Here is a 24,449-nt window from a genome sequence, read left to right on the forward strand (position 1 = left end):
GTTTGATCTGGGACACAGTATCAGTAGTGGGCATCATCACAGACAAAAGATGTTCACATAAAAAAAGCATAAAGAATCATTTTAGACATTCAAAGTGGCAGAGGCAAAACAAAATCACCAATCAGAGAAGGAAAGTCAGAATGAGAAAGATATAATGGGAATCAAATTATTTTCTTGCCTCAGGAAGTTTTTAACATACCAGTATCACTCTCATTCTCTGCTAACAATTATAGTGTTGTTTTAAAAAGTATCCAACTACTGATTAATCATGATTTTTTTAAAAAAGCAATTCAATAAATAATAAGAATTTTTTTCCTATTTGAAATCAAGCACAAATTTGGGAAATAATATGACAATGTATGCTAAATATGTTCAGATAACATAAATGACATATACTTAAATATTAACAATCTAAAATGCATATATTATTCAAATGCATATATTATATAAAGATACTCAATCCTGTGAAATTCTCAAGTCCCTATATGGTAAATATATATAGAATATTAGTGATGGCTAAATCTTTCTTGTAGCAATGAGTAAGTCTTTAAACATTTAGAATAAAGCCATTTCATAATACTTCTTATGTCATAAGTTCCTAAGAGATCTACACTCCCATAAATAAAAAATGAATTAAAAAAAAAACTACTTAGAGGTTCTAGAAAATGAACAAAAGCAAGCAGATTTTGGGAAAAAACCCCTCAAATACAGAAGACGGGACCAGCAAAGATTGACTTTGCCATTTTTAAAGATTTAGTCATAGGGCAGGGTGCAATTGCAGCGATCTATCATCTTTCTCATCTAGAAAACCACAGGATACAGCCCAAAGCCATGGGATAAGTGAAAGGAAAATCCCAATAAGAAACGAGCCAGCAAAAACAAGCTCCAAAGTCAGTGTAAAAAACTCCTCAAGGTCTCAAGCTGACCCTTGAACCAAAAGAACAGAGATAAAGAGGAAAACGTCAGTGAACTTGAAGACAGATTAATAACAATTATCCAATTGGTAGAATTAAAGTATTGAAAGCAGCTCAAGAAAAACTACATTTTACGTACAGGGAAACAATGATTCAAATGACTAAAAATATCTCATCAGAAACTATGGAGATCTGTACACGGCAGAAAATCTCTCTAAAGCGATAGGGGAAAAACATTAACATGAAAAAAATAACTTACATTAACTAGTCTTTCAAGGCTAGGGATAATTAAAGATGTTTCTCCTCCTTTAACATCAGGATCTTTCTGCATTTCCTTAATTGCTTGCAATATTTCTTTCATACCTTCTTCAAGTTGCTTATTTTCTTCAACTAATTCTTTTACTGTAATTATACAGTTTTCTCATTGGATGATCAGATCTTTTTCACAATTTACACTATTCTATACAGATGCCAAATATTTCACATATACCAAAGACATCATTGGAAAAATGCAAATGTAAATAAACATACAAAAACATTCAACTATAAATCCAACGTGAATAGTTGAGTTAAATGACATACCTATTTATATCACGTGCATATACACATGTATATAAGGCATACTTCTGCCTTAACTTAAACTATGCTTTATATTAAAGTATTTTAAATTTGGTGTTCTAACTTCATTTTGATTAAAGAACACACAAGAAAAAGGAGTTATATATTCTCACAAAAAAATTCATATTAGTAACATTCTCTGACAATGAAAACAGCAAGGCAAACCAACTGGATGAGTGACAGACTGAAGTATATACAGTACAGAGGTAATTAGGAGTAAAACAGATTAGAAAACAGAGAATGTGTTAACATCCTTTTAGGCCCATGATTTTAAGTATAGGAAAAATAAGAAGAGAAAAGTAAAACATAATTGTAACTTACATTTATTCTGAAATTTGGCTATCACTGTCCTACTTCTTTCTAAATCTCTTTCTTTTTCAATTAGTTCTCTTGAAAGAAATTCATTCTGAAAAAAGCACAGAGAATAAAATTGATTTTTTTCAACAAAATATCACAAGTCTATAATTTTCAAGTTAAGAAAAGTTTGATCAATTAAGTATAACAAAACAAAACAAAAAAAATGAGCTATGAAGACATAGCAGCAATCATAAAAATAAACTAAAATCTAAACAGTAAAGCAGATGGTGATCTTAATCCCACTTTCTCCCTCTCCCAACGTCCATGGTAAAAGGCAAAAAGATATAACGGTTTTTTTCTTTAGTACCACAATCATCTCTTTTAATGTTCTGCCTTTACACTACCTGTTCTGCCTGGCTTCTGCGATGTTCAAGCTCTACTTCTGCATTTCTACTCTGTGCTTCTTTGATCAATAATTCCTGTGCTATGATTTCATTCTAAAGAAAAATTTAATAAATTAGACAAGTCAATGAGTTCATATCAATGTACTGCATTTTAGATTTTAAAAAGTACAATGTGTATAACTGGTGTTACAGTGCAAACAAAAATATTCTAACTATAATTGTTACAGAACTTTGTTAGAGACATCATAAAAGAGCAACCACAGAAATATAATTTGGAGAAAAGCTCACCTGAGATCTAAGAAATACTAGTTCTCTCCGTAACTGTTCTATAAGATTTTCAAGAGGATTTATCTGAGATAATTTTGATTGTGCAGTAATAGACACAGGGTCTGGAAGATTAACCTCAAGCTTATTTTTCAATATCTCTGTCTGTAAGGGTACTTCACTTTTTATTATATCTTCTTTCAAATTGATATCAGCATACTTTATTTGGGAATGAACCTGTTCTTCTAATGTTGCTACTTGTGATTTATCCATGTCAGCTCTATTTTCATGAATTTGTTGACAAAATATTGCAGATTTTTGCCTAAGTGATAACTTCTGCATTACGTCTGAAGCTGTTGATAAGCCGTGAAAAAATGAACTGCTTTTTTGTACAAAACTTGTCTTCTCTAGTGCTTGATGGCTTCTTGACACCTTCTTCATACAGTCATCAGAAAAAAGGCATATGTCATTTATTTCTTCATGGCGTTCCCTACTAAAGGTGCTGACTAACGATTCTAGACTTCTTGAAGACTGCAGACATGGTGCTTTAAAAATCTCTCTTATTGTAATAGTTTCTGGAGTTGAATTCTCTTTAACTTGCATGGATGAAGAAAGTCTAGTTAAAGGGACAAAAGGATGCATTCCACTTTCTACACTATGGTGAATTTCAGATAACATTCTTGATAATGATCCTATGGTCATATTCTCTTCTGTGTCGTTCTGATCTGACTGTGGGGTATTGAATGATGATCTCCTATGCAGCAGCTCTGCTTTATCTGAACTCCTAATCTGTATTCAGAGTAAATAGTGTCTCATTAATCAATCTTTGAATCAACAGGTTATTTAAATAAGCAAATATTTCCCTCTACTTATTTAACAACAATAATAAGATTAGATGTTCAAGAATGAGATAAAGGGGGAAGAAATGAAAACACAATAAAAATATTTTCCTTTACTCTCTTTGCAATACTTTACTATTACCTTTGATTGTGCTTCACTCATATTTTTGAGGCTCAATAAATCCAATTTTCTTTCACTTATTCTATCTCCTTGAGAAATGTTTTCAGTTAGGTTCAGGTCCTCAGTGGTTAATCCTATACATAAGAGAATTAACAAACTAAAAACATTAAAATAACCCTCCTACTATTTCAACACTTTAATTCTTAGAACCTACAATCAAGTTTTAATGCAAAGGTAGAATAATTGTTTCCAAAATCCCTCCAAAATTCTACATAGCCAATACAACCTTCTCATCTAGCTCACTTTTAATGAACTATTAATAATGTGAGAACCTAATTTTTGAATTTCATCTTCTCTACAATTCTTTGCCTATTCTATATTAAAGTGCTACTTAATAAGCACCAGTTAAAAGACATATAAAGTAAATACAAATGATGAGTAATGAGTAAACTGATTATTGTACTAATAAATTATGAAGTTTCATTTCTTCAGAAAGTTTTGGATGTATTATAGAAATCATAATGCTAAAAAGAACCACTCTGCTATTACTCATGTACGTGCTTGGGGATTTGGGGCAAGTGAAAAAGACAGTCCTTCTGTGTGGTCTTCTTACAAAAAAGCACTGCAGTGGCTATTATAAAACTTAACCAACTGTTCTCTTTAGCTCAAGTAAAATAAACCCAAAAAAGATGCTAATTTATATTCAATAAAACATTACTTTCACTTAGTAAAGAATAATTTAAGGCCAGGCATGGTGGCTCACGCCTATAATTCCAGCACTTTGGGGAGCCAAAGTGGATGGATCACTTGAGGTCAGGAGTTCAAGACCAGCCTGGGACAACATGGTGAAACCCTGTCTCTACTAAAAATACAAAAATAAGCCAGGCTTGGTAGCTCACGCCTGTAGTCTCAACTACTCAGGAGGCTGAAGCACAAGAATCACTAGAACCCGGCAGGCGGAGGTTGCAATGAGCAAGATCGCACCAGTGCACTCCAGCCTGGGCAACAGAACAAGACAGACTCCATCTCAAATATTAACAATAATAATAATAATAATAATAATAATAATAATTTATAAGAAAAGCTTTTCAATGCATAGTCCTTAAGGAAAGGGAAAATGTTGAGTAACATATATTAACATAAAAACTAGTAAGTTTTATTATTATTAATAATAACATATTGGTGCTGTCTAGAAATTAAAATACTATACCATAAAACTTTTCAAAAAATTCCATAATTCTAAGATTTGTTTTTTATTTTTTGTTTGCTTGGTTTTTGTTATTTTGTTTTGTTTTGTTTTTGCCTATTTCAGATTCAGGACTGAACCCACTGACACTCACTTTATCTCCTTCAGGTTATTATTGTCATTTATTAAATTTGTAGCAGACCCACAATAGAACAGCAAAAACAGCTAAGACACAAATAATTTCATATCCAGACAACTCACTTACCAATAATTCTTTTTAAAGGTTTAGAATAACTGAGTATACCTGAAGTTGCACTTCTTTTTCCTCTTTCTTGAGCCATTTGACGAATTTTTTTTTTCAGATCAAGTCGTTCTTCCTCTAGACTTTCAATCTGCAAAGTATAAATTATTAGTATTTCTCTATAGTTCAGCCAAGAAAATAATGAACTGACTACCACACTTGCCTCTTTCAAAAGAATCTGGTTTTCAGCTCTGTACTGCTGCTGTTTTAAGCGTTTGCTATTTCTAAATTCAGTTAAATCAATCATTGTCTTTGGTTCAAGGCCTACAATAGAAAGCAATATAATTAAAAACTTAAAAACATTCAAATAAACTGCAAAAATGTCATATACCATCAAGCAACTGGTTATAATTCACTTAGCCAATATCACTGAAGAATGAGGTAACTTTCTGTGAAAGAATTTTCCAGAGATTTAAACTGTAACCCAAGTTAAAATTTTATCACAATTATTAATGGAAATCCTAACAAAAACCTAAAGGAAATTATAAACCAAGATTTGGAGCTTTTTAAGCACAGAAAATATGATGTCTATGACTGCTACCTAGATGGGCCAGAAGTCATCTTTAGGAACTTCCAGATTCTTGGCTGTCATCTGATAGTCCAAGTTGATCAGAAGGCTGTGATCTGATAGTCCAAGTTGATCAGAAGCCTAACTTGGGGTCCTAGCACAACTATGGATCCAAGTTAGATACTTTTCACACATACATATCTGTATAAAATACTTATTTGTCTATTTGTCTTTTCTCTAGATAATAGTTTTTACAAATGATCATTTTTAACTAAGAAAGCATTAAATGAAATTTAGAATTAATGAAATCGATATTTAGATATTTATTTTCATTTTAAGGCAGCAACTTAGTCTGCACTATCATAACACTCAAATTAGTAATATTAACTAATAAGCTATTTATTAAAATAAATATATAAACTCTCAAGCTATATTACTAATTACTCCTTAAAATACTCGAACAAAGTAAAACGTAAGCAGTCTGAATTATAAAAATCAAGTACTTAAAAATCTTTAAAAGATTTTAACAGGCCAGGCGTGGTGGCTCATGCCTATAATCCCAGCACTTTGGGAGGCCTAGGCGGGTGGATCACTTAAGGTCAGGAGTTGGAGACCAGCCTAGCCAACATGGTGAAATTCCATCTCTACTAAAAATACAAAAATTAGCCGGGCGTGGTGGTGCACACCTGTAATCCCAGCTACTCAGGAGGCAGAGGCAGGAGAATCACAACACAGAGCAAGAGGTTTAAACATCTCATCTGTTACAAGAGCGTTTTGCAAACAAACATGGGTAATACAGACCCTACTTTTGTTGGGAAAAAAAAAGGTTAACCTCTGATATGTGGTATTAATAAACTTTCATTTTTTTAAACAAGCAGCTATTACTGAGGAGATGCTAGATCGAATAAAGCAATGTTCCAGCCCTGCCCACCCACCACTCCAACCCCATAAAATCTGATTCCACTTCAATCAGGTTAGCTCCACTTTTATTTGTATTAAATGTTTTATAAAAGTATTTGAAAAAAGCATAAACAACTTAATAAATAATAATAAACACAATTTAAATTTAAAAAAAAGACTTGTAAATCAGGTTGCGCAAACTATGTAACTTAAAAGATGGCTTACCCACACGCTCTCTAAGTGCCTCATTTTCATCAAGGAAATCATTGATCTTCAATTCAAGCTTATTGATTTCCTTTGTCAATATTTCAATCTCTCGATCTCTTATTTTAATTTGGTTTTTACAATTCTTTATTTCAACGACAGCATCTTCTAAACCATATACTCCCTGAAAAATATACAATTTAATTTAAAATATAACATGGTTTACTTGAATAAATTTATCAAGTTCATGATTTTTTTTTTACTAAGTCTAAAGGAAAATGTACATATGCCTATAATTTATATCATTACACTGGTTTTTTATTGTGCTTTTATAAACCAAATCCAGTAATAATAATGATGTAATATGCAACAGTTAAAACTTTCCAGTATAATATCCTAAAGGCAAAGTGACTCTGAATATGCATTACATATAAAACACTTACCAAAATACTAAAAGAATTAGTAAAAGCAAATCAACAATACCAGTAGAATAAGTAAGTCATTAGTTGCTTGAATTAGTTGCAACCAATGAAAAAATATAAAAAGTGGAGAGTAGGTTGTATTGACACAGTATGTTCCTGTCATAAATTCTGTCAAATTGGCCAGTGGTGTCACATCTACATGGTGGCCCAATGAACACAGATAATAAAAAAAAGTAATCCTGCTGCTTCACCAAAACTTATTATTTGGACAAATCACTGTGATCAAAGGTTTGAAAACAATTCTGGCAAAAAGTAAATGCTCAAAGGTTTCAATAGTTTAGTATAAATTAATGAGGATAACCTTTATCAAAAGATACTTATGGAATGTCTTTTAAATGGTATGCAGTAAATAGCACAGAATAGTCTGTGAATGGCAAGAATAATTCTAAGCTCCTTGAATGACAAGATAAAAATACATACCGATTCATAATCTTTTAACCTCTTCAGAGCCTCAACTAATTCTTTATCCTTTTCCCTAGCATCAGCCTCAGCCAGTTCAGCTGTTCTCTCAGCCTCTTTAGTTTTCTCTTTTAAAATGTCTAACATTGACTGAATTTTCATATGAGTCTGTTGAGAAAGGGTTGAAGCACCTACAGAGTAAAAACAAAAATCATGAATTGAATTGACTACTTATTCCTTCAAATCAGTGATCCCAACATGGTGGCAAGAAAAGTGGTATGCCATTAAAAAAAAATCCTTTAAAGTTGTCATTTTATATTTGCAAGATGAAAGTTTTGTTTTGGTTTTACTAATACAATTAACTAAAAAACTGAAGTTCAGTAAAATCTTAGCTGAAGGGGTATGGATTTTAAAATGCTGCAAAACACTGCTTTACAAAGAATGATCATTGTGACACAGACTGCTAGCTGTTCCTAATATTTAACCTCCCTTTTGTCCACTGTACTAAAACTATGGATTTTTAGCTCGACACGTGGTCATTTGAAATAAAGAACTAAATTTCCACTTACACACAAGCAGCTATGTGTGGTCATGTCAGTAATGGAATATAAATGCAAAGGTCATATGTGAATTTCAAAAAAAAAGTTTTTAAAATAAAGGAGTAATCTTTCTCTTCTCTTTCCTCCTTCCTACTAGCTGAAATCCACATGGATATGAGGGTGGCAACTTCACATGAGTTAGAAACCACATGTTGAGATAGGCATAGCAACAAGATATAGGGTCCCTGATAGGGGATATTTGTGCATCTGTCACACAAATCCTGCCCTAGTTGCTTCAACTTTGTCTATATTATAGAGAAATAAATTTCTATCTTGTTTAAATTATTGTATTATGCTTGATTTTTCTGTCACTTGCAGCTAAATTTAATCCAAACTAAGCTAAAAACTTCCTAAATGCCTACTTGTAATATCTTACTAAATTGTTAAAAGACCAAAACATAATATTGCTATCATTCCAAATTTATTGACACAGATCATTCTCACACTCATTCATTATAAGCATTTACTAATATATAGGTTATATATTTAATATTGGACTTAGGCATAAGACTAGTACGTTTGAGATCACAAAAGTTTTTAAGAAATGAGCCCAGCTGTCTGGAGCTAACAGCTAAGCTGTGGAACATGACACAGGCTGAGCTGTCCCCCAGTATCTATTCTCCCTTTCGTCCACATATCTATTCTCCTATCATTCTTCCACATGGCCCTACACAATAAACACTATATTTACCTGCCTATCCTTCAGCACATGCTTTTAACTCTTGCCCCTCTTCCTCTATCTTGCTGTTTGGGACACAGACATGAGATAAAGCTGCATTCCATCCATTTTGGATGAGGCAGATGAAGGCAACACCCTGGAATGCTTAATTCTAGGCCATTACATAGATGAGAAATAAATGTCTATCTTGATTTTGCCATTATTCTTCAGCTCTCTGCTCCTGATAACTAAACCTAATCCTAACCTTATGAAGGAAGAATACCATCAGCCATTACGTTTTACAAGTTAAGTTCAAGATATAGAGTACAGTCTAGTACACACACCTTCTGTGAGCTTTAGGGATTATATAACTATGGACTGACTAAAGTGTTATCAGATAAGTCCTTTTCCTTATTTGACAGCAGAGATCAATTGCCACTTTTTCTCCTAGTAACTAGAATATGCACAATCCATACTATTAGTCATCCTTTTAAAGCAGTTTAAACTACTTTCAAAGTGTTCTGATACAAATATAATAAACACATATATAGAAATACGTATATATATTGTGGGCTCTTGAAGCTACTCAACAGTCATACCACATTCTCCACGTCTTCAATCTTTCAGATGACCATTTTATACTTTCGCTTCTCTTCTTTCTCCTCAAACTTATGAAACATCTTCTCCTATCCTCACCTTCAGCTAAGAACCTTGCTCCCTTGTTCACTGAGAAAAAAGCAGCAACCAGTTTAGAACTTCAACAAATTCCCATTACCAGGATGTCTACCAAGCCACCTACACCTATATCTATACACTCTACCTTCTTTTCTATAATTATGGATGAACTCTATGTTCCTAGTTAAGGCCAACCTCTTCACTGGCACACTAGGATCCCATCCCATTGCATTCTTAAAAATATTATTGTTCCAGAAGTTCTCTCTCTCCACTTCATTGATTCATTAATGTTTCTTCTTTAATGGAGCTCTCCTATTAACCTAAAATCATGAGTTATTTCTTCCATCTTAAAGAGAAAAATGTTTTCTTAATCCGTCTTTCCCCTCAAGCTACCACCTTGTTTTCTCCTTCTCTTTATAGAAACAGTCCTGGAAAAGAGTTCCTATATTTCTTTATTACATTTCCTCTCTACCCATTTTCTCTTGAACCAAAAATGACCATTGCTAAGTCCAATAGTCAACTTTTAGTGATCATCTTGACCTATCAGCAGCAATGAACACAGCTCTGAAAGCAGTTGTCTCTTCTTCCTTGGTCACATTCCTCATGTGGTTTTCAGGGCTCTCCATACTCCTGCTTTTCCTCCTAGCTCTCTGGGCTTTCCTTTTCAGTCTCCTTTGGTTGCTCCTTTTTATCTACCCAGCTGCTAAAGTAGAAGCTCTTTAGATTTTTCTTCTTAACCTACATTCACTCCCTTGGTGATCTTAGCCAGCCTCATTACTTCAATTACTTTTACAGAGACAGTTACCAAATATATCTTTAGCCTAGATTGCTGTCCTAAACCTTAAACTTTTATATACAAATGCCTACTTAACACCTTCACTTGAATGTCTAATAAGCATCTCAAACCTAACATGTCTAAAATTAAGTACCTGATTGTCTCTCAACCTGCTCTTCCCACAACCCCACCATGACCAAAACTTTTGGTTCAGACCAAGAGTTCTCTCTCTCTCACATCCTACATCTGATCTGTTAGCAAATTCCATTTTCATCACTTTCAAAATACGTCCAGAACTGCTGCATCCAGTAACTCCACCGCTACCACCATGCCCCAAACCACCATCACTTTTCTCCAGATTATTGCAATAGTCTTCTAACAGGTCTCCCTGATTCTTATTTACCACTCCTACAGTCTACTGCAAACACAGCCTAAGTCAAATTATATCATTTCTATCTTCAGAAACTTTTCCTGGCGTCCCTTCTCACTTAAAAACCAAGTCTGCACAATGAACTCTAAGGCCCCATATGATATGGCCTCTGTTTAACCTCTCTGGTCTTATCACTACCTCACTTGCTGACTCTACTCCAGCCAAAAAGACTTCTTTGTTATTCTCAAACATGATTGGTACACTCCTGCTTTACTGCCTTTGAACTTATTCCCGCTGCTTAGAGCCATCTGCATGTTTCACTCCTTTACTTCCTTGAAGTATTGGTTCAATTATCTCCTCAGCAAGGCTTTTGCTTCATTTTCGAAATTACAACCGTACCTGCAAACACCACATCACTACACTTATACACACATATGTGCACGGAATCACTATTTCTTCTTCATGTATATATGAATATATATACACACACACACATATGACATGTATATATATGTATATATATGACACGAAGAAGAAATAGTGATTCCGTGCGCATATGTGTGTATAAATGTAGTGTATACATATATATATAGTCACCAATTATAATAAACATGTCCATGAATTTCCCATGAACAGTTCGCACTAGTGTGCCCTGGCATAACTATAGTATGCAGTGCTATGGAAATATAACAACACAGATATTGTAAGAACTTATATTCATAGAATTTGACGTGTTAAACAAGGTAATATGGCTCAGGGTAAGGAGAATATGATGAAACATTAATTTGGGTAAGATTAATGTGAAATTACCTCTGAAAACTATCTGCAATGCTGTTACACTGGTCAAAATTTTATTATCCTCCATTCTTTGTTAATTATAAAAAGTTAAATAAAAATAATTGTATCACAATTTTTCATTTCTTTCATACCAGTGACCTGGTAATAAACGTTAATGTAATTTTCACCAGAGGAGAAAAATAATAGAAAATGCATCCATCATTTACAAATGTAAGCACTAGTAATATAAGTATAATAATAAATAATATTTTGTACAATTTTTTGAAAATATAAAATTCAAATGGAGAAAACTCAATATTGACTTGACATTTTATTTTAATAAAAATAAAGTATGTTAAAAATATAATGGTATATAAAATAACTATATATTTATAAAAATACCTTTGTTTCTTTGGAGCTCATTTTTCAAATCTTCAATAATACAAGTATTCTTTTCCATTTCTTTTGTATATTGTTCTACTTGTTCGGTGAGCATCTTAATTTGACTGTCTCGTTCCTGTATACCCTATAAAATATTTTAAAACAATATATATCCCTTCATGAATACTAACCTAAAAAGGTAAGGAAAAAAGTACGTCTGATTTTTTTCAACAAGACTGTAGAACATATTTTCTTGTGGGTACAGGTACGCCTTTTACCATTTTGTACACTTCAACTGTAATACACAATGATAGGTACACTGCTGTTACTCCAATACTGAAAGATGGATATAACAGCTAACACTCTGGAAAATAGGATTTCCAGAACTCCCTGATGTTTGTGGCTTCTATACTTCCTTATATGTTACTTTCCTCATCCTCCATTCAATTCCATCTTTTTACCATTTTGTATGTCTCTGTTTTGCTCTGTGCTTTCTCTTTTATTCAACTTAGCTTTTTCCCCTTTCGAACTTTATTCAAAAATATTGTCCCCTGTAATTGTTCTTATTCAGCATATACTTTTCAAATCATCTTCTTACTTGTGGACTATAACTACAGCACAAATAATAAAAGTATGACTTCCTTTTATTAGGGTTATTTTCACTAAAAATAAAATAGGTAGCACAGTCAAATTATAACCATGCTTTTAGCTTATTTCATATTGTGTAGGGTATGTTAGGACTAAGATACAGTAAAATAAACCTTAAAAGAGTATAAAATTATTTTTAAATTTCTAAAAGTTTTTAATCATTTCTTGTTAAATAATTTCTAACCAAAGCAATGTGTGTACTATCCACATAAACATAGAAAAATAAACACAATAACTCTAGTTCTAACTCTAATCCAGACTCTAAACTTAATTCTAATTTTTTATTGGGACCAGGTGGTATAAGAAATTTCAAAAGACATTATTATACACTTGGTAGTACAAGCTGCTACACCAGGCACTGATGATATAATAAATAAAAGACATTGTTCAGAGTTCCAACTGTAATAAAACTGTTTGATAAACCAAATTCTGATAAGATTTTACCTGCTGTAGAGCCATAACATTACTTTTATCAGCATCAAGCTGAGCATTCTTAAGTTTCTCCCTTAGGTTATGTAACATTTGCTGATACTCAATAATTTCATCATCTTTAGAAGACAAAATTAGCTAGAAATAAACACAACAGAATCTGTTATGCAAAAGGAAAGTTAACAAAACATTCTTTATTAGCATAAATAATAAACACCATTAGTAGATTTATGATACAGAAAATAAAAATTATTTGAAGTGAGAAAGTATGAGCAACTACTGGCATAATCTCTGTTCCTTTTGTATATACAACCTGAAATTCAAATAGAAAATGATTTTAAAACATATACTGAATTTTCTTTTTGTATAATTCAATCTTTAAAAATATTTCAACCTTCCAAAACTCATTTATAAACAAGAAGTACTTCCATACAACTGTGAAAAGTGTTATATAATTGATCTTTATGAAGTATGCATTAAAATGCAACTAAGAGGCATAAAATATCTTGAATGAATGAAAGAAAAGGTATTTGTGTTCTTTAGCTAGAAGGACCAAATAGCATAAAAAGGTTTATCCTAAAACAATCTATAAAACAATTTATAACTTTAACACACACCCAATAAAAATCCACAAGATATTTTTTAAGAACTGGACAAGCCAGTTCTATAATTCACATTAAAAATGTTCATAAACAAGTCTAAAAGCAGAAAAATAGTAACGTTTTTAGATATTAAAACATACACAAGTTAAAATAAGTATACACTGCTAGAAAATAGATCAATCAATTCAATAAAAGAGACTCCAAAATTAAATTCAAATTCAAAAGGAGTATATAATAAAAATGAAATTGTATTTCAACAGGAGAAAGATGAAATAATCAATAAATGATGTTTGGACAACAGAGTAGCTCTGTTGCATCCATATTATACTCCTTACATCAAAATGAATTATATGTTTCGAAGACTTAAATGTAAAAAAAGGCCAGGCAGAGTCATGCCTGTAATTCCAGCACTTTGGGAGGCCCAGGCAGGAGGATCACTTGAGGCCAGGGGTTCGAGACCAGCCTGGCCAACACAGTGTGACCCCATGTCTACTAAAAATACAAAAATTAGCTGCGCATGGTGGCGCACGCCTGTAATCCCAGCTACTCAGGAGGCTGAGGCACAAGAACCACCTGAACCCAGGAGGTGGCATTTGCAGTGAGCTAAGAGTGTACCATTGCACTCCAGCATGAGCAATTGAGTGAGACTCTGTCTCAAAACAAAAACAAAAACAAAAACAAAAACAAAACAAGATATTAGGAGAAAAGATGAGAAAACAAGTTTATACTCAGAAGCCTTTCTCATTATAACAAATGTCAAAAGTCATTTAAAAATAATAAATTTAACTAAGCATAAAAAGAAATATTTCACAGCAAAAAATGCCATAAAGTAAAAAAAAGTGACAAACTGTTAGAACATATTTGCAACATACATGACAATTACAACACTTGCAGCAATTTATTCCCCAGATATACTTGTACATTTGCAAAATAACATATAGAAGGATATTCATTAAAACAGTTTATAACCCCAAAATTGGAAACTTCATAAACTTCACAAATGATCAAATTAACACCTGTATAAAAAGAAAAATTACACAGCCTTTAAAAAGAACAGCAATACTATATGTACTGGTATAAAATAATTATGAAATGGTATTAAGTCAAAACAAAGTACAGAATACATATAACATGTTACCATTTACCCCGCCAACATTCAATCTGGTAAAGACAACTGTTTTTTCCAGGGGTTGGTAGACGATGGCCCACAGGTCAAATCTGGCCTCCCATCTGCTTTTGTAAATAAAATTTTACCGGAAAACCACCTTGCTCACTCATTTACATGTTGTCAATAGCTGCTTTCATGCTATAAGCAGAGTTTAGTTATAGCAGAAACCAGGTGGTCTAAAATATTCACTCTCTGGCCCTTTATATAAAGTTTATGGAGACATGACTGATTCTATAGGCCTTATTTCCATTGCTACTGCTTTTGTTTAAAATATAGGTTATCTGAGCTCCCTAGATGCTAACCAATTCCAACTGCCAACAAGATTTATGTGAATCATAGTAGAAAGCAATGACTCTAGAAGTGATAGTTTTTAAAATTAGAATTATTCATTCAGAATAATCTCTGATGTTTTTCAAATATACAACCAGCTTCTAATATGGTAAGGCCTGACAATTTGGTTAAGGTTGGAGAGTGGTGCTGAGGAAGAAAAGTGCATTTTGAAAAGGCTTCCCAAGTTATTTTGATCCCTTTGCTTATTCCCATTCCCACTGATGAACCTGACATTTAGTTAGAAAAACTAAAATTAAACCTGCAACTATTTAACTAATGTATACAAGGTAACTATGAGTTAAGTGAAAAAATTTAAATTACATTTAGAATTATATATTTTAGATGCCAAATATATTTTGGAGTTAGACTTCTATCAAAAAGTTTAAAGTTAAACTCATTGATGTGAAAGAGGTCATTCAATAACAAATGAGCTAGAGATCAAAAAGGACAGTTTTAGAGCTTTTCTAACCAATAAATAAAATAAACTTACGTTTAAAAACCCTAATAAAAGTGTTATAAACCAGCATAAGACATTTAAAGAAAAATAAGACTAAAATTTAAATCTAAAATACGAAAAGAAAAAGTTATGTCAATTGAAAAAAAATACCTTCCATTCTTCTACTTTTGCATTGACAGCTACCATAATTGGATCATCTTCTTCATTTTTTGATTTCAGAAGATCTGTAAGCTCCTGCACCTAAAAGACAACAGTTATTTCAAGAGTTGTTGCAAATTGATGTAACATATATTTATACCTGTGCATATTTACATATACATTATATATATAAATATATCTACATACACACACATACATATTCATACTTATTATATACACACACATACAGATACATTACATTACATATGTATATTTATCATTGAAGTCATCCTGGAATTATAGGTGACATTTAATAGTTTCTGCATCTTATAATTGCATAATTATCTTTCATTGCTAGAAAATTTTATTTTTAAAAATTATTCTACTTTTTAAACAAGTTTAATCCACATAAATACTGAACAATGTATTGGTTTCTAATATATTTATAATGTATTTATTTTAAGATAAAATGAAATGTTATGATCCACAGGATTTTCAAGAGTCTTTTATAGAAAACCCCATAATGGCTGCTATCTACACATTCATTCAAGTATCATTTATATATCCTAAATTGCAAAAATTAGTGTTTGTGAGGTGATTGGGGAAACACATATGGACAAATATACCAACATGACAACATATTACACTATTAAAAAGACAGACAAAAATTCACATCTTAGAAAAAGTACTTTCTAGTGTCAAATAAATAGTAATGAGATAATATGAAGTCTGAATAAATAAGTTATTCTAAAAGTAATTCTTACTTGAAGTCGATAATGATCGTTTTCTTTTTTTAACTGATCTATTACATTATCTGTCTGATGTACAATAGCTTTCATTCTATTATATTCATCAGTCATCTTCTCCATTTCCTGTACAGACTCTTCTAAATTTTTTCTCATTTCTTGATTCTGAACTTCAATTTTCTCATTAGCTTCTGTTAAAGTCTAAAAAAGTTAAAGACACTATAATTAAAAAGTAATTTTAAAAAAACTGAAATTTAAACCAAATTAAAATTAAATGCAGCCATAAGTGTCCTCTAGAAAAAAAGAGAATTCTTTATAGACCTTTACTAATTGGCATTGACCAATTAAATCAAATTGAATCAAGAAAATAGTACATAAGGACCTCAATTGTTCTTAATGACCAAGATAGGCAAATATAAAAATGGCTAAAAAGTTGCAACTTCAAAGATGTAATTTATTTCACATTTTACAAGTACATAGTGACAGATTTATACCAAGGAATTTACATGCAGGGCTAAATATTATATTTACATTACAATGAAATTAAAGTTTTTAGGAACCATTGCTCTGAATTGACTTCTAGCCATTTTACCTGAATTTCATCAAGATATTGGACAAGCTCATAGTTTTTTTTAGACAACTGTGATCGGTAGTCACTGTCTTCCCCTCTTCTTGATAAAAGTGTTTCTTTTTGCGAATCTATTTGTTTCTGGTAGTCAATAATATCCTGACAAAGTTGTTCATTCTGAAGGTAACCAAACACAACATTCAATTACAAAACTACTCAGAATAACAAAATTATATCCTCTAAATAGTGCTCTCACAACATATCTTTAAATTCCCAAGATTTCACCACCCTTAAAGCCTCACCTTTTTCTTTAGACGTTTGTTCTACAGAAAAGGACAGGAAAACGGTAATTAGAAATGAGAAAGGCAATACATAATTAAAAATAATAATCAGAAACTAAAGAAAACAAAAACATTTTAGGAAAATGATGCATATTATCTTGAATAACCAAAGAAAGTAAGAATACTAATTATCTACCAAAACAAATAATATTTCAATTATATTAGAAACTTAAGAACTTCTATCAGAATAAACAATGTACAAACACTATTTGGCTCAGTAGAACCAAATGATAATCAGAATTTATCAGATTCCAAAAGTAACAAAAAATTTTAAAGGATTCTGGGTAAGACAAATAAGAATAGAAATCCAGTCATCTATTCAATTAGAAAACTAGCAAAGAATGGCTTATAAAACAACAAAAAAAGATTTACCCGCATAGACCTGAGATGAATGTAATACTTAATGGCCTCACATTTTGCTTTGTTTTCTATTTCCCTGAGACAAAGTCATACCATAAAATCAGTTTGAAAACATCAGTTACTTAGAAGACTCCAGTCCTGGCTAAAATATAAATTTATGTAAACTTTTTTAATAAGTACCTTTGTTGAACCACCACAACTACTAAAATTTTTTACCAACCTCTCTTCTTAATTTGCTGTTTTCATTTTCTGCCTCCTCATTTCGAAGAGCCAACTAAAATATTAAAAAAAAAAAAGAAGAAGAAGATAAAATTCAGCAGTAATTTTTTTTTTTTTTTTTTTTTTTTTTTTTTTGAGACAAAGTCTTTCTTTGTCACCTAGGCTGGAGTGCAGTGGTGCGATCTCGGCTCACTGCAACCTCTGCCTCCCGGTTCAAGCAATTCTCCCACCTCAGCCTACCGAGTAGCTGGAATTACTGGCATGCATTACCATAATTGGCTAATTTTCGTATTTTTAGTAGAGACGGGGTTTCACTGTGTTGGCCAGGCTGGTCTTGAACTCCTGGCCTCAAGTGATTCATCCGCCTCAACCTCCCAAAGTGCTAGGATTTCAGATGTGAGCCACTGCGCCTGGCCATCAGCAGTAATTTAATATAAAGCCAGATATTCAGCTTATCTACTTAAATTTTAAATCCTCTCTAACAAAGAAGAAAATGTTAAAGCTATTAAGGATTTAATATCAACTTAACACATAAATAATAGGCCAAAAATGTCAAAACTTAAGGATTTAAGGATTAAACAGTTTCATTTTAAAAAGAACACACACACAAACTCTAACCAAAGAATACAGAAACAAATTAATCTGCTCCCCCAAAAAAACCCCGGCCAGGCGCGGTGGCTCACGCCCGTAATCCCAGCACTTTGGGAGGCCGAGGATGGCGGATCACGAGGTCAGCAGATCGAGACCATCCTGGCTAACACGGTGAAACCCCGTCTCTACTAAAAATACAAAAAAAATTAGCCGGGTGCGGTGGCGGGTGCCTGTAGTCCCAGCTACTCGGGAGGCTGAGGCAGGAGAATGGCATGAACCCAGGAGGCAGAGCTTGCAGTGAGCCGAGATAGCGCCATTGCACTCCAGCCTGGGCGACAGAGCAAGACTCCGCCTCCAAAAAAACAAAAAAACAAAAAAAACCCCTAATAAAATGGCTTTCTGCCCAACATCTTTATTTCACTTTTCTAAGTCATAGCTACACTATTATTTGCTCTCAGTGAACATAAATTACTTAGAAATATAAGGCAATGCAACACAATGGTTAAAAGAAGCAATCTAAAATCACACTGGCCTAGGTTTATGTCCCTCATCAACCAATTTCTAGTAAAGCATGAATGAGTTACTTAACATCTCTTTAACTCAGTTTTCTCATACATGTTGACATGAGTTAAACAAGATGCATACAGAGTTCTTAGAAAAATGATCAGTGAATAGAATAGCAAAAAGTTATGCAGCATTCTCTTATCTACATATAAGTGATTTCATTTGTGATTCTTGTTTCTCCAAACAGGCAAACATTATTATAAACATTATGATGCCTTTTTTCACCTATTCTCCAAACCTCATTCCTCTTATGACCTTTCATTTTTCTGGTTCTCCTCTTTATTCAAGGAGGCGATAGAATCACGATGGTATACAACGATATTTAAAAAGTCTATAATAAAGAACCAAATGTAGTATGTGATCCTTGACGGAACTTTGGATATTGGAGGTGGGGAGACTGAAGGATATTATTGGGCCATTAGAAGAAATCTCATTATGGACTAGATAATGGTGTTGAATCAATATTAAATTTCCTGAGCATGACAATTATATTGTGTTCATTGTAGGAGAACATCTTTCTTTTTCAAACAGACAAGCTGAAATATTTAAGTGCAAAGTTTCATATCTGCAATTAGCTCTTAAACGACTTAACAAAAAATGTGATTGAACAAACAAGAGACAGAGAAATATATGTGTGTGTAAAAATACTGACAAAAAGATATAACAAAGTTGGCACAACATTAACAACTGGTGAATCTATATGAAGGGTATGTGGGTGGTTATTGTTTTCCTTTTTCCCATCAACTTTTAAGTTCTGGGGTATATGTGTAAGATGTGCAGGTTTGTTACATAGGTAAATGTGTATGATGGTGGCTTGCTGCACAGATCAACCCATCACCTAGATATTAAGCCCAGCATCCATTAGCTATTCTTCCTGATGTTCTCCCACTCCCTGACCCCTTGACAGGTCCCAGTGTGTGTTGTTCCCCACCATGTGTCCATGTGTTCTCATTGTTCAGCTTCCACTTATAAGTGAGAACATGCAGTGTTTGGTTTTCTGTTCCTGTGTGAGTTTGCTGAGGATAATGGCTTCCACCTCCATCCCATGTCCCTGCAAAGGACATGATCTTGTTACGGTTTTTTTTTTTTTTTTTGAGACAAACTCTAGCTTTGTTGCTAAGGCTAGAGTCCAGTGGCGTGATCTCAGCTCACTGCAACCTCCGCCTTCTGGGTTCAAGTCATTCTCCTGCCTCAGCCTCTCAAGTAGCTGGGACTGCGGGCATACAGTACCATGACCAGTTAATTTTTGTTTTTTTTTGTTTTGTTTTTGTAGAGATGGGGTTTCACTATACTGGCCAGGCTGGTCTTGAACTCCTGACCTCAAGTGATCTGCCTGCCTCGGCCTCCCAAAGTGCTGGGACTGCAGGCATGAGTCACCACGCTTGACCCCTCATTCCTTTTTGATGGCTGCATAGTATTCTATGATGTATATGTTCCAAATTTTCATTATCCAGTCTATCATTGATGAGCATTTGGGTTGATTCCATGTATTTGCTATTGTGAATAGTGCTGCAATGAACATATGTGTGCATGTATCTTTATAAGAAAATGATTTATATTCTTTTGGGTATATACTCAGTAATGGGATTGCTGGGTCAAGTGGTATTTCTGCTTCTAGATCTTCGAGGAATTGCCACACTGTCTTCCACAATGGTTGAACTAATTTACATTACCACCAACAGTGTGTTTCTTACAATCTTTATGAAGATATGACATTTTTCAAAATAAAAAATTTAAAGAAAGTTTATAATAAAATGCAAAGTACAATAAAAATTTTAGAAGTTTGCCTATCATTATTATTATCAATTGAAAGTTAATAATCCCACTGTGTTCTGAATTGGGAAATTTTTACAAGAAGAGAAGCCAAGAACTTAATGCTAAAGCATTTAATGCTATTGATGTTTTCCCTTGTCTTCTCAAACATTACACTCTGTTTCTCCTTTCTTGAGCTTTTCCTTGAAGCACTCTTCCTATTTCATTGCTTTATTAGACATTTCTCAGAGATGTGCCTTACAATCACTTTTCTGGCTTCAATGATGTCTACATTGATGATTCATAAATCCTCATGATCTGTACAGGGTCTCTTGTGAATTCCATATCCACAGATACCTTTTTTGAATATGCCCAGAAGAACCTCAAACTCAACATCTACAAAACTAAAATAATCTCAAGCTTTCCAAATTCCTCTTGTGTTCCTCCTTAATGAATGGCACTATCTACCTATTAGTGGCCCAGCTCACAAAATTAGGCAGACTCTCCATCCTCCTCCTCCTCCAACAACCAATTACATTCACCACATCCAATTACATCTACTTCTCTCACACTTGTCTTTCTCAGGCAAATGCCATCATTAGCACTTCCCTGAATTAACACAAATATTTCCTTACTAGTCTTGGCCCTTTTCAATCCACTCTCTACAAAGTACAGTAATTTTAAAGTATAGATCTGATCATGATATCCTGTGCTCAAAACTCTTCACTGGCTCCTTTTAGGAAAAGAATGAAATTCATTAGGAACTGGCCCTTGCTTATCTCTCCAGAGAATCATAAAAAATAAAACTGGGAAGGCAAGATAGCACAGATTCTTGAGTAAGACTGTTTTCAAATCCTACCTTTACCATTTATAAGGTGCAACCATGGGCAATTATTCTTTCTGTGTCTCCATTTCTTCATCTGTATCACGGCAGAAATGACAACTATCTCATACGACAAGTATCAAATAAGCAATAATGAATTAATGCATATGAAGTGCCTGGCACATAGTAAGGACTCTATGAAAGCTATTTTCACTTATATTTCAGTCAAAATTAATAACTGTAGTTTCCTAAATACTCCATAACATCTCTTACCTCTAGGTATTAGCAAATGCTCTATCTTCTACCCAGAATGTTCTTTCTTTAACCACCATATATATCCTCATTCCTCTTACCAGTCTAACTATACTTCAGGTCTCAGTTTACAGATCACATCCTGCACTTCAAAGCTGATTATGGTATCCCTCTCCAGAGTATGCCAGAATATGACCTTATGTATCTCCCTAAGTATCATATTATCACTACGTTATGCTTATTATTGACTATGAATATTCTTGAGAACCAGAACATAGTTGCCCACTATATCACTAGTAACTAGCACAGTCTCTGGTATGCTGTAAAGACTAATAAAACTGAATGACTGGTTAACAGCAAAGAAGTAATTCCCAAAGCAACCCATACCCATATTTCATCTCAAGGAATTGAGCAGCCAAAAAGGAACACAGGCCATATATTCAAGTTTTCTGTGTGTGTGACTATGAAAAAAGACAATAGTCTAAGATATAAATGGACAAGGTAGTTCTGATTAGCCAAGGGTGTGTGGTATGAACGATAAGTCAACTGACACAGGTCTATATAGAAGAACAAAAGTCCAGAAAACCACAGACATCCCCCTAAGCAATTCTACCAGTGTATATTATAAGTTAGATCCTTTATGACTATTAAAAAATCCACAGGTCTGCTATGTTTTGCAGAGTTAGCTAAACAGATAATGCTCTAAGAGCTTGTTCCTAACATTTAAGTGGCATCAATCCATACTTCTCTACCACATTGTTTTGATAGCTAACTTCCATATGATTCTTTAACATTTTAGAGTAAAATAGATACATGAAGAATGGGGATACTTTTCCTTACAAATCAATTTATGATACACTCTCTTAAATAGCATATCATTGTTTTCTTAAAATGTATGACCCTCAATTTCTGAGAGAACAATGGACAAAATAAAATAAATGGAATATAACACAACAATGACCTAAAGGACACAAAGGTGGAAAACGTTTCTGAGTATAAGGGACAGGACAGTTACCACATGTAGGCACCAAATTTTACTAAGTTTACTAACAGCTCAGGTGAAATAAAAAACAAATAAATGTGAAGTAAATAAATAAATAAAACATTAAATAGGAAGCTGAGGTAAAACAGGAAATTTTCTTCCAGGAAATACAAGTTGATCTGCAAAAAACTTTTTTCCTAAAACTAAATTCAAGTGAACACTGCAAGAATTATTAGTTTATAACAAGCAATAACATGAGGTAATAAAAACTATGCATTAAAAATGTTATTTTAAATATGTGATTTATAAACTGCTGACATGCACACAACTTTTCAAAACTATACATATATATATCACATAAAATAAGGTACAACCAAAAACAAGATATTTAATTAACCATTATTGAATATATCGAAAGATTCATTTGCGAATCTACTAATCATATAAATACATTGAAACAAACAAATATAACTTTCACCCAAAATAAACTATGGCACTAGAAAGATCACTTCTTTATGAAAATCTATTAGTTTCTTGATACCAGTCTTCCAGACAAAAGCATTAATTTTAGGTAACAAGTTTGATGCCCTGAGAAAAATGTACCTCCAAATATAAAGAATTAATATTCAAATCATTTTCACTAGAAGTACCTGTTCCATTATATTTTAAAATTGGTGATGACAAAATGAACAGTGATATAAAACCTTAGAGATAAGTGTACATCATTTTTCAAATATAACATACAATATAAAAATTGATATTGTTACCAATAATAATAAAAAGCCAGGTAACTTGAACAGTGAAGATTCATGGAAAAAAAAAGTGCTTTACTTGCTCATTAACTTTCTTCTCTTTCTCCAACTCCTTTTCCATGTCCTCCAATTCTCTATCTTTTTGTTCTAATTGTTTTTCAAGTTGGCGAATTTCATTACGTAAAAACCGAGTATCTCGTCCACCTGCAGACTGCTGAGCCATCTTAAAGTAATAAACCCAAAGTATAAATTAATCCCATTATATTCTGAGGTTCAAATGAGTCAACAACAAGCAAATAATTATGCTAACTTTAAATTTGCATTATACTTCAGTGCAGATATTTAAAATCATATTAGCTTAAGAACTTTTATTTTTTTTAATTTAACTTACTTAAGGTTAGTTCACAGCTAATAACTCCTTAAATTTTTCCTGAGCCACCCAGAGATGCAAAGAATTGACTGTTAATCATTCTGTTGTAACCACTGGGCCACAGGTAACCAGACTAAACTGCAAAGGTTCCTGAGCCTCAGGGATCTGGAACCTGAGTACAAACCATCAGAATCTCCACCCCAGTCAGTGAAGCTGAGTGCCTTAACCTGCCCTTTCTCTCATACCATGCACTGTTTAGACCAGGGCTGTCTAAACATTATGCTTTCTAGCATAATGGACATGCTCTCGGTGCTGTCCAGTTCAGTAGCCACTCGCTACACGTAGCTATGTTCAGGCATTTGAAGTGTGGCTAGTGCAACTGAAGAACTAAATTTTTCATTTTAATTTTAATCAATGTAAATATAAATAGCTACAAGTGGTTAGTGCTAGTGCTACCATATTAAACAGCTCAGGTTTTGGTTATCTTAAGCCAATTAAATCCATTTTACCTCACAGTCTTGTTAATTTAGGTCATTGCCAAGAACATCAAATCATTTGGTCATCTAATGTGTCTCACATTCATTTCTTCACCTTATAGTTGTTATTCCTCTACCTTAACCAAATTGTTCTTACTCTTTCTCTCCTTCAAAAAGCATTCCATTGTGCTCTCTAAAATTCTCTTCCA

General features: G+C 33.0%; 1 protein-coding gene across 12 annotated transcripts in view; it reads right to left on the reverse strand.

The window, feature by feature from the left end:
• Positions 1–24,449, reverse strand: part of CEP290 (centrosomal protein 290) — a 93,409-nt gene that overhangs the window by 64,216 nt on the left and 4,744 nt on the right. For 6 of the 12 annotated variants that reach the window (XR_010122651.1, XR_010122650.1, XM_054442055.2 and 3 more), the window contains 17 exons: positions 23,474–23,617; positions 17,680–17,733; positions 17,061–17,081; positions 16,783–16,935; positions 16,209–16,391; positions 15,457–15,546; positions 12,765–12,887; positions 11,694–11,817; positions 7,459–7,628; positions 6,578–6,740; positions 5,108–5,208; positions 4,948–5,035; positions 3,479–3,591; positions 2,522–3,286; positions 2,234–2,326; positions 1,854–1,938; positions 1,174–1,316 (listed from right to left, as the gene is read on the reverse strand). Coding sequence is in view for 10 of the 12 variants with exons in the window: in XM_054442055.2 (XP_054298030.1) it covers positions 1,174–1,316; positions 1,854–1,938; positions 2,234–2,326; positions 2,522–3,286; positions 3,479–3,591; positions 4,948–5,035; positions 5,108–5,208; positions 6,578–6,740; positions 7,459–7,628; positions 11,694–11,817; positions 12,765–12,887; positions 15,457–15,546; positions 16,209–16,391; positions 16,783–16,935; positions 17,061–17,081; positions 17,680–17,733; positions 23,474–23,617 (2,613 nt within the window). In the remaining 2 variants the exon portion in view is untranslated. The remainder of the gene's footprint in view (positions 1–1,173; positions 1,317–1,853; positions 1,939–2,233; positions 2,327–2,521; positions 3,287–3,478; positions 3,592–4,947; positions 5,036–5,107; positions 5,209–6,577; positions 6,741–7,458; positions 7,629–11,693; positions 11,818–12,764; positions 12,888–15,456; positions 15,547–16,208; positions 16,392–16,782; positions 16,936–17,060; positions 17,082–17,679; positions 17,734–23,473; positions 23,618–24,449) is intronic. The other 6 variants (XM_054442056.2, XM_063646539.1, XM_063646541.1 and 3 more) reach the window with 2 other exon arrangements.

This window comes from Pongo pygmaeus, chromosome 10 (assembly GCF_028885625.2).
Source record: "Pongo pygmaeus isolate AG05252 chromosome 10, NHGRI_mPonPyg2-v2.0_pri, whole genome shotgun sequence".
Classification (NCBI taxonomy): Eukaryota; Metazoa; Chordata; class Mammalia; order Primates; family Hominidae; genus Pongo; species Pongo pygmaeus.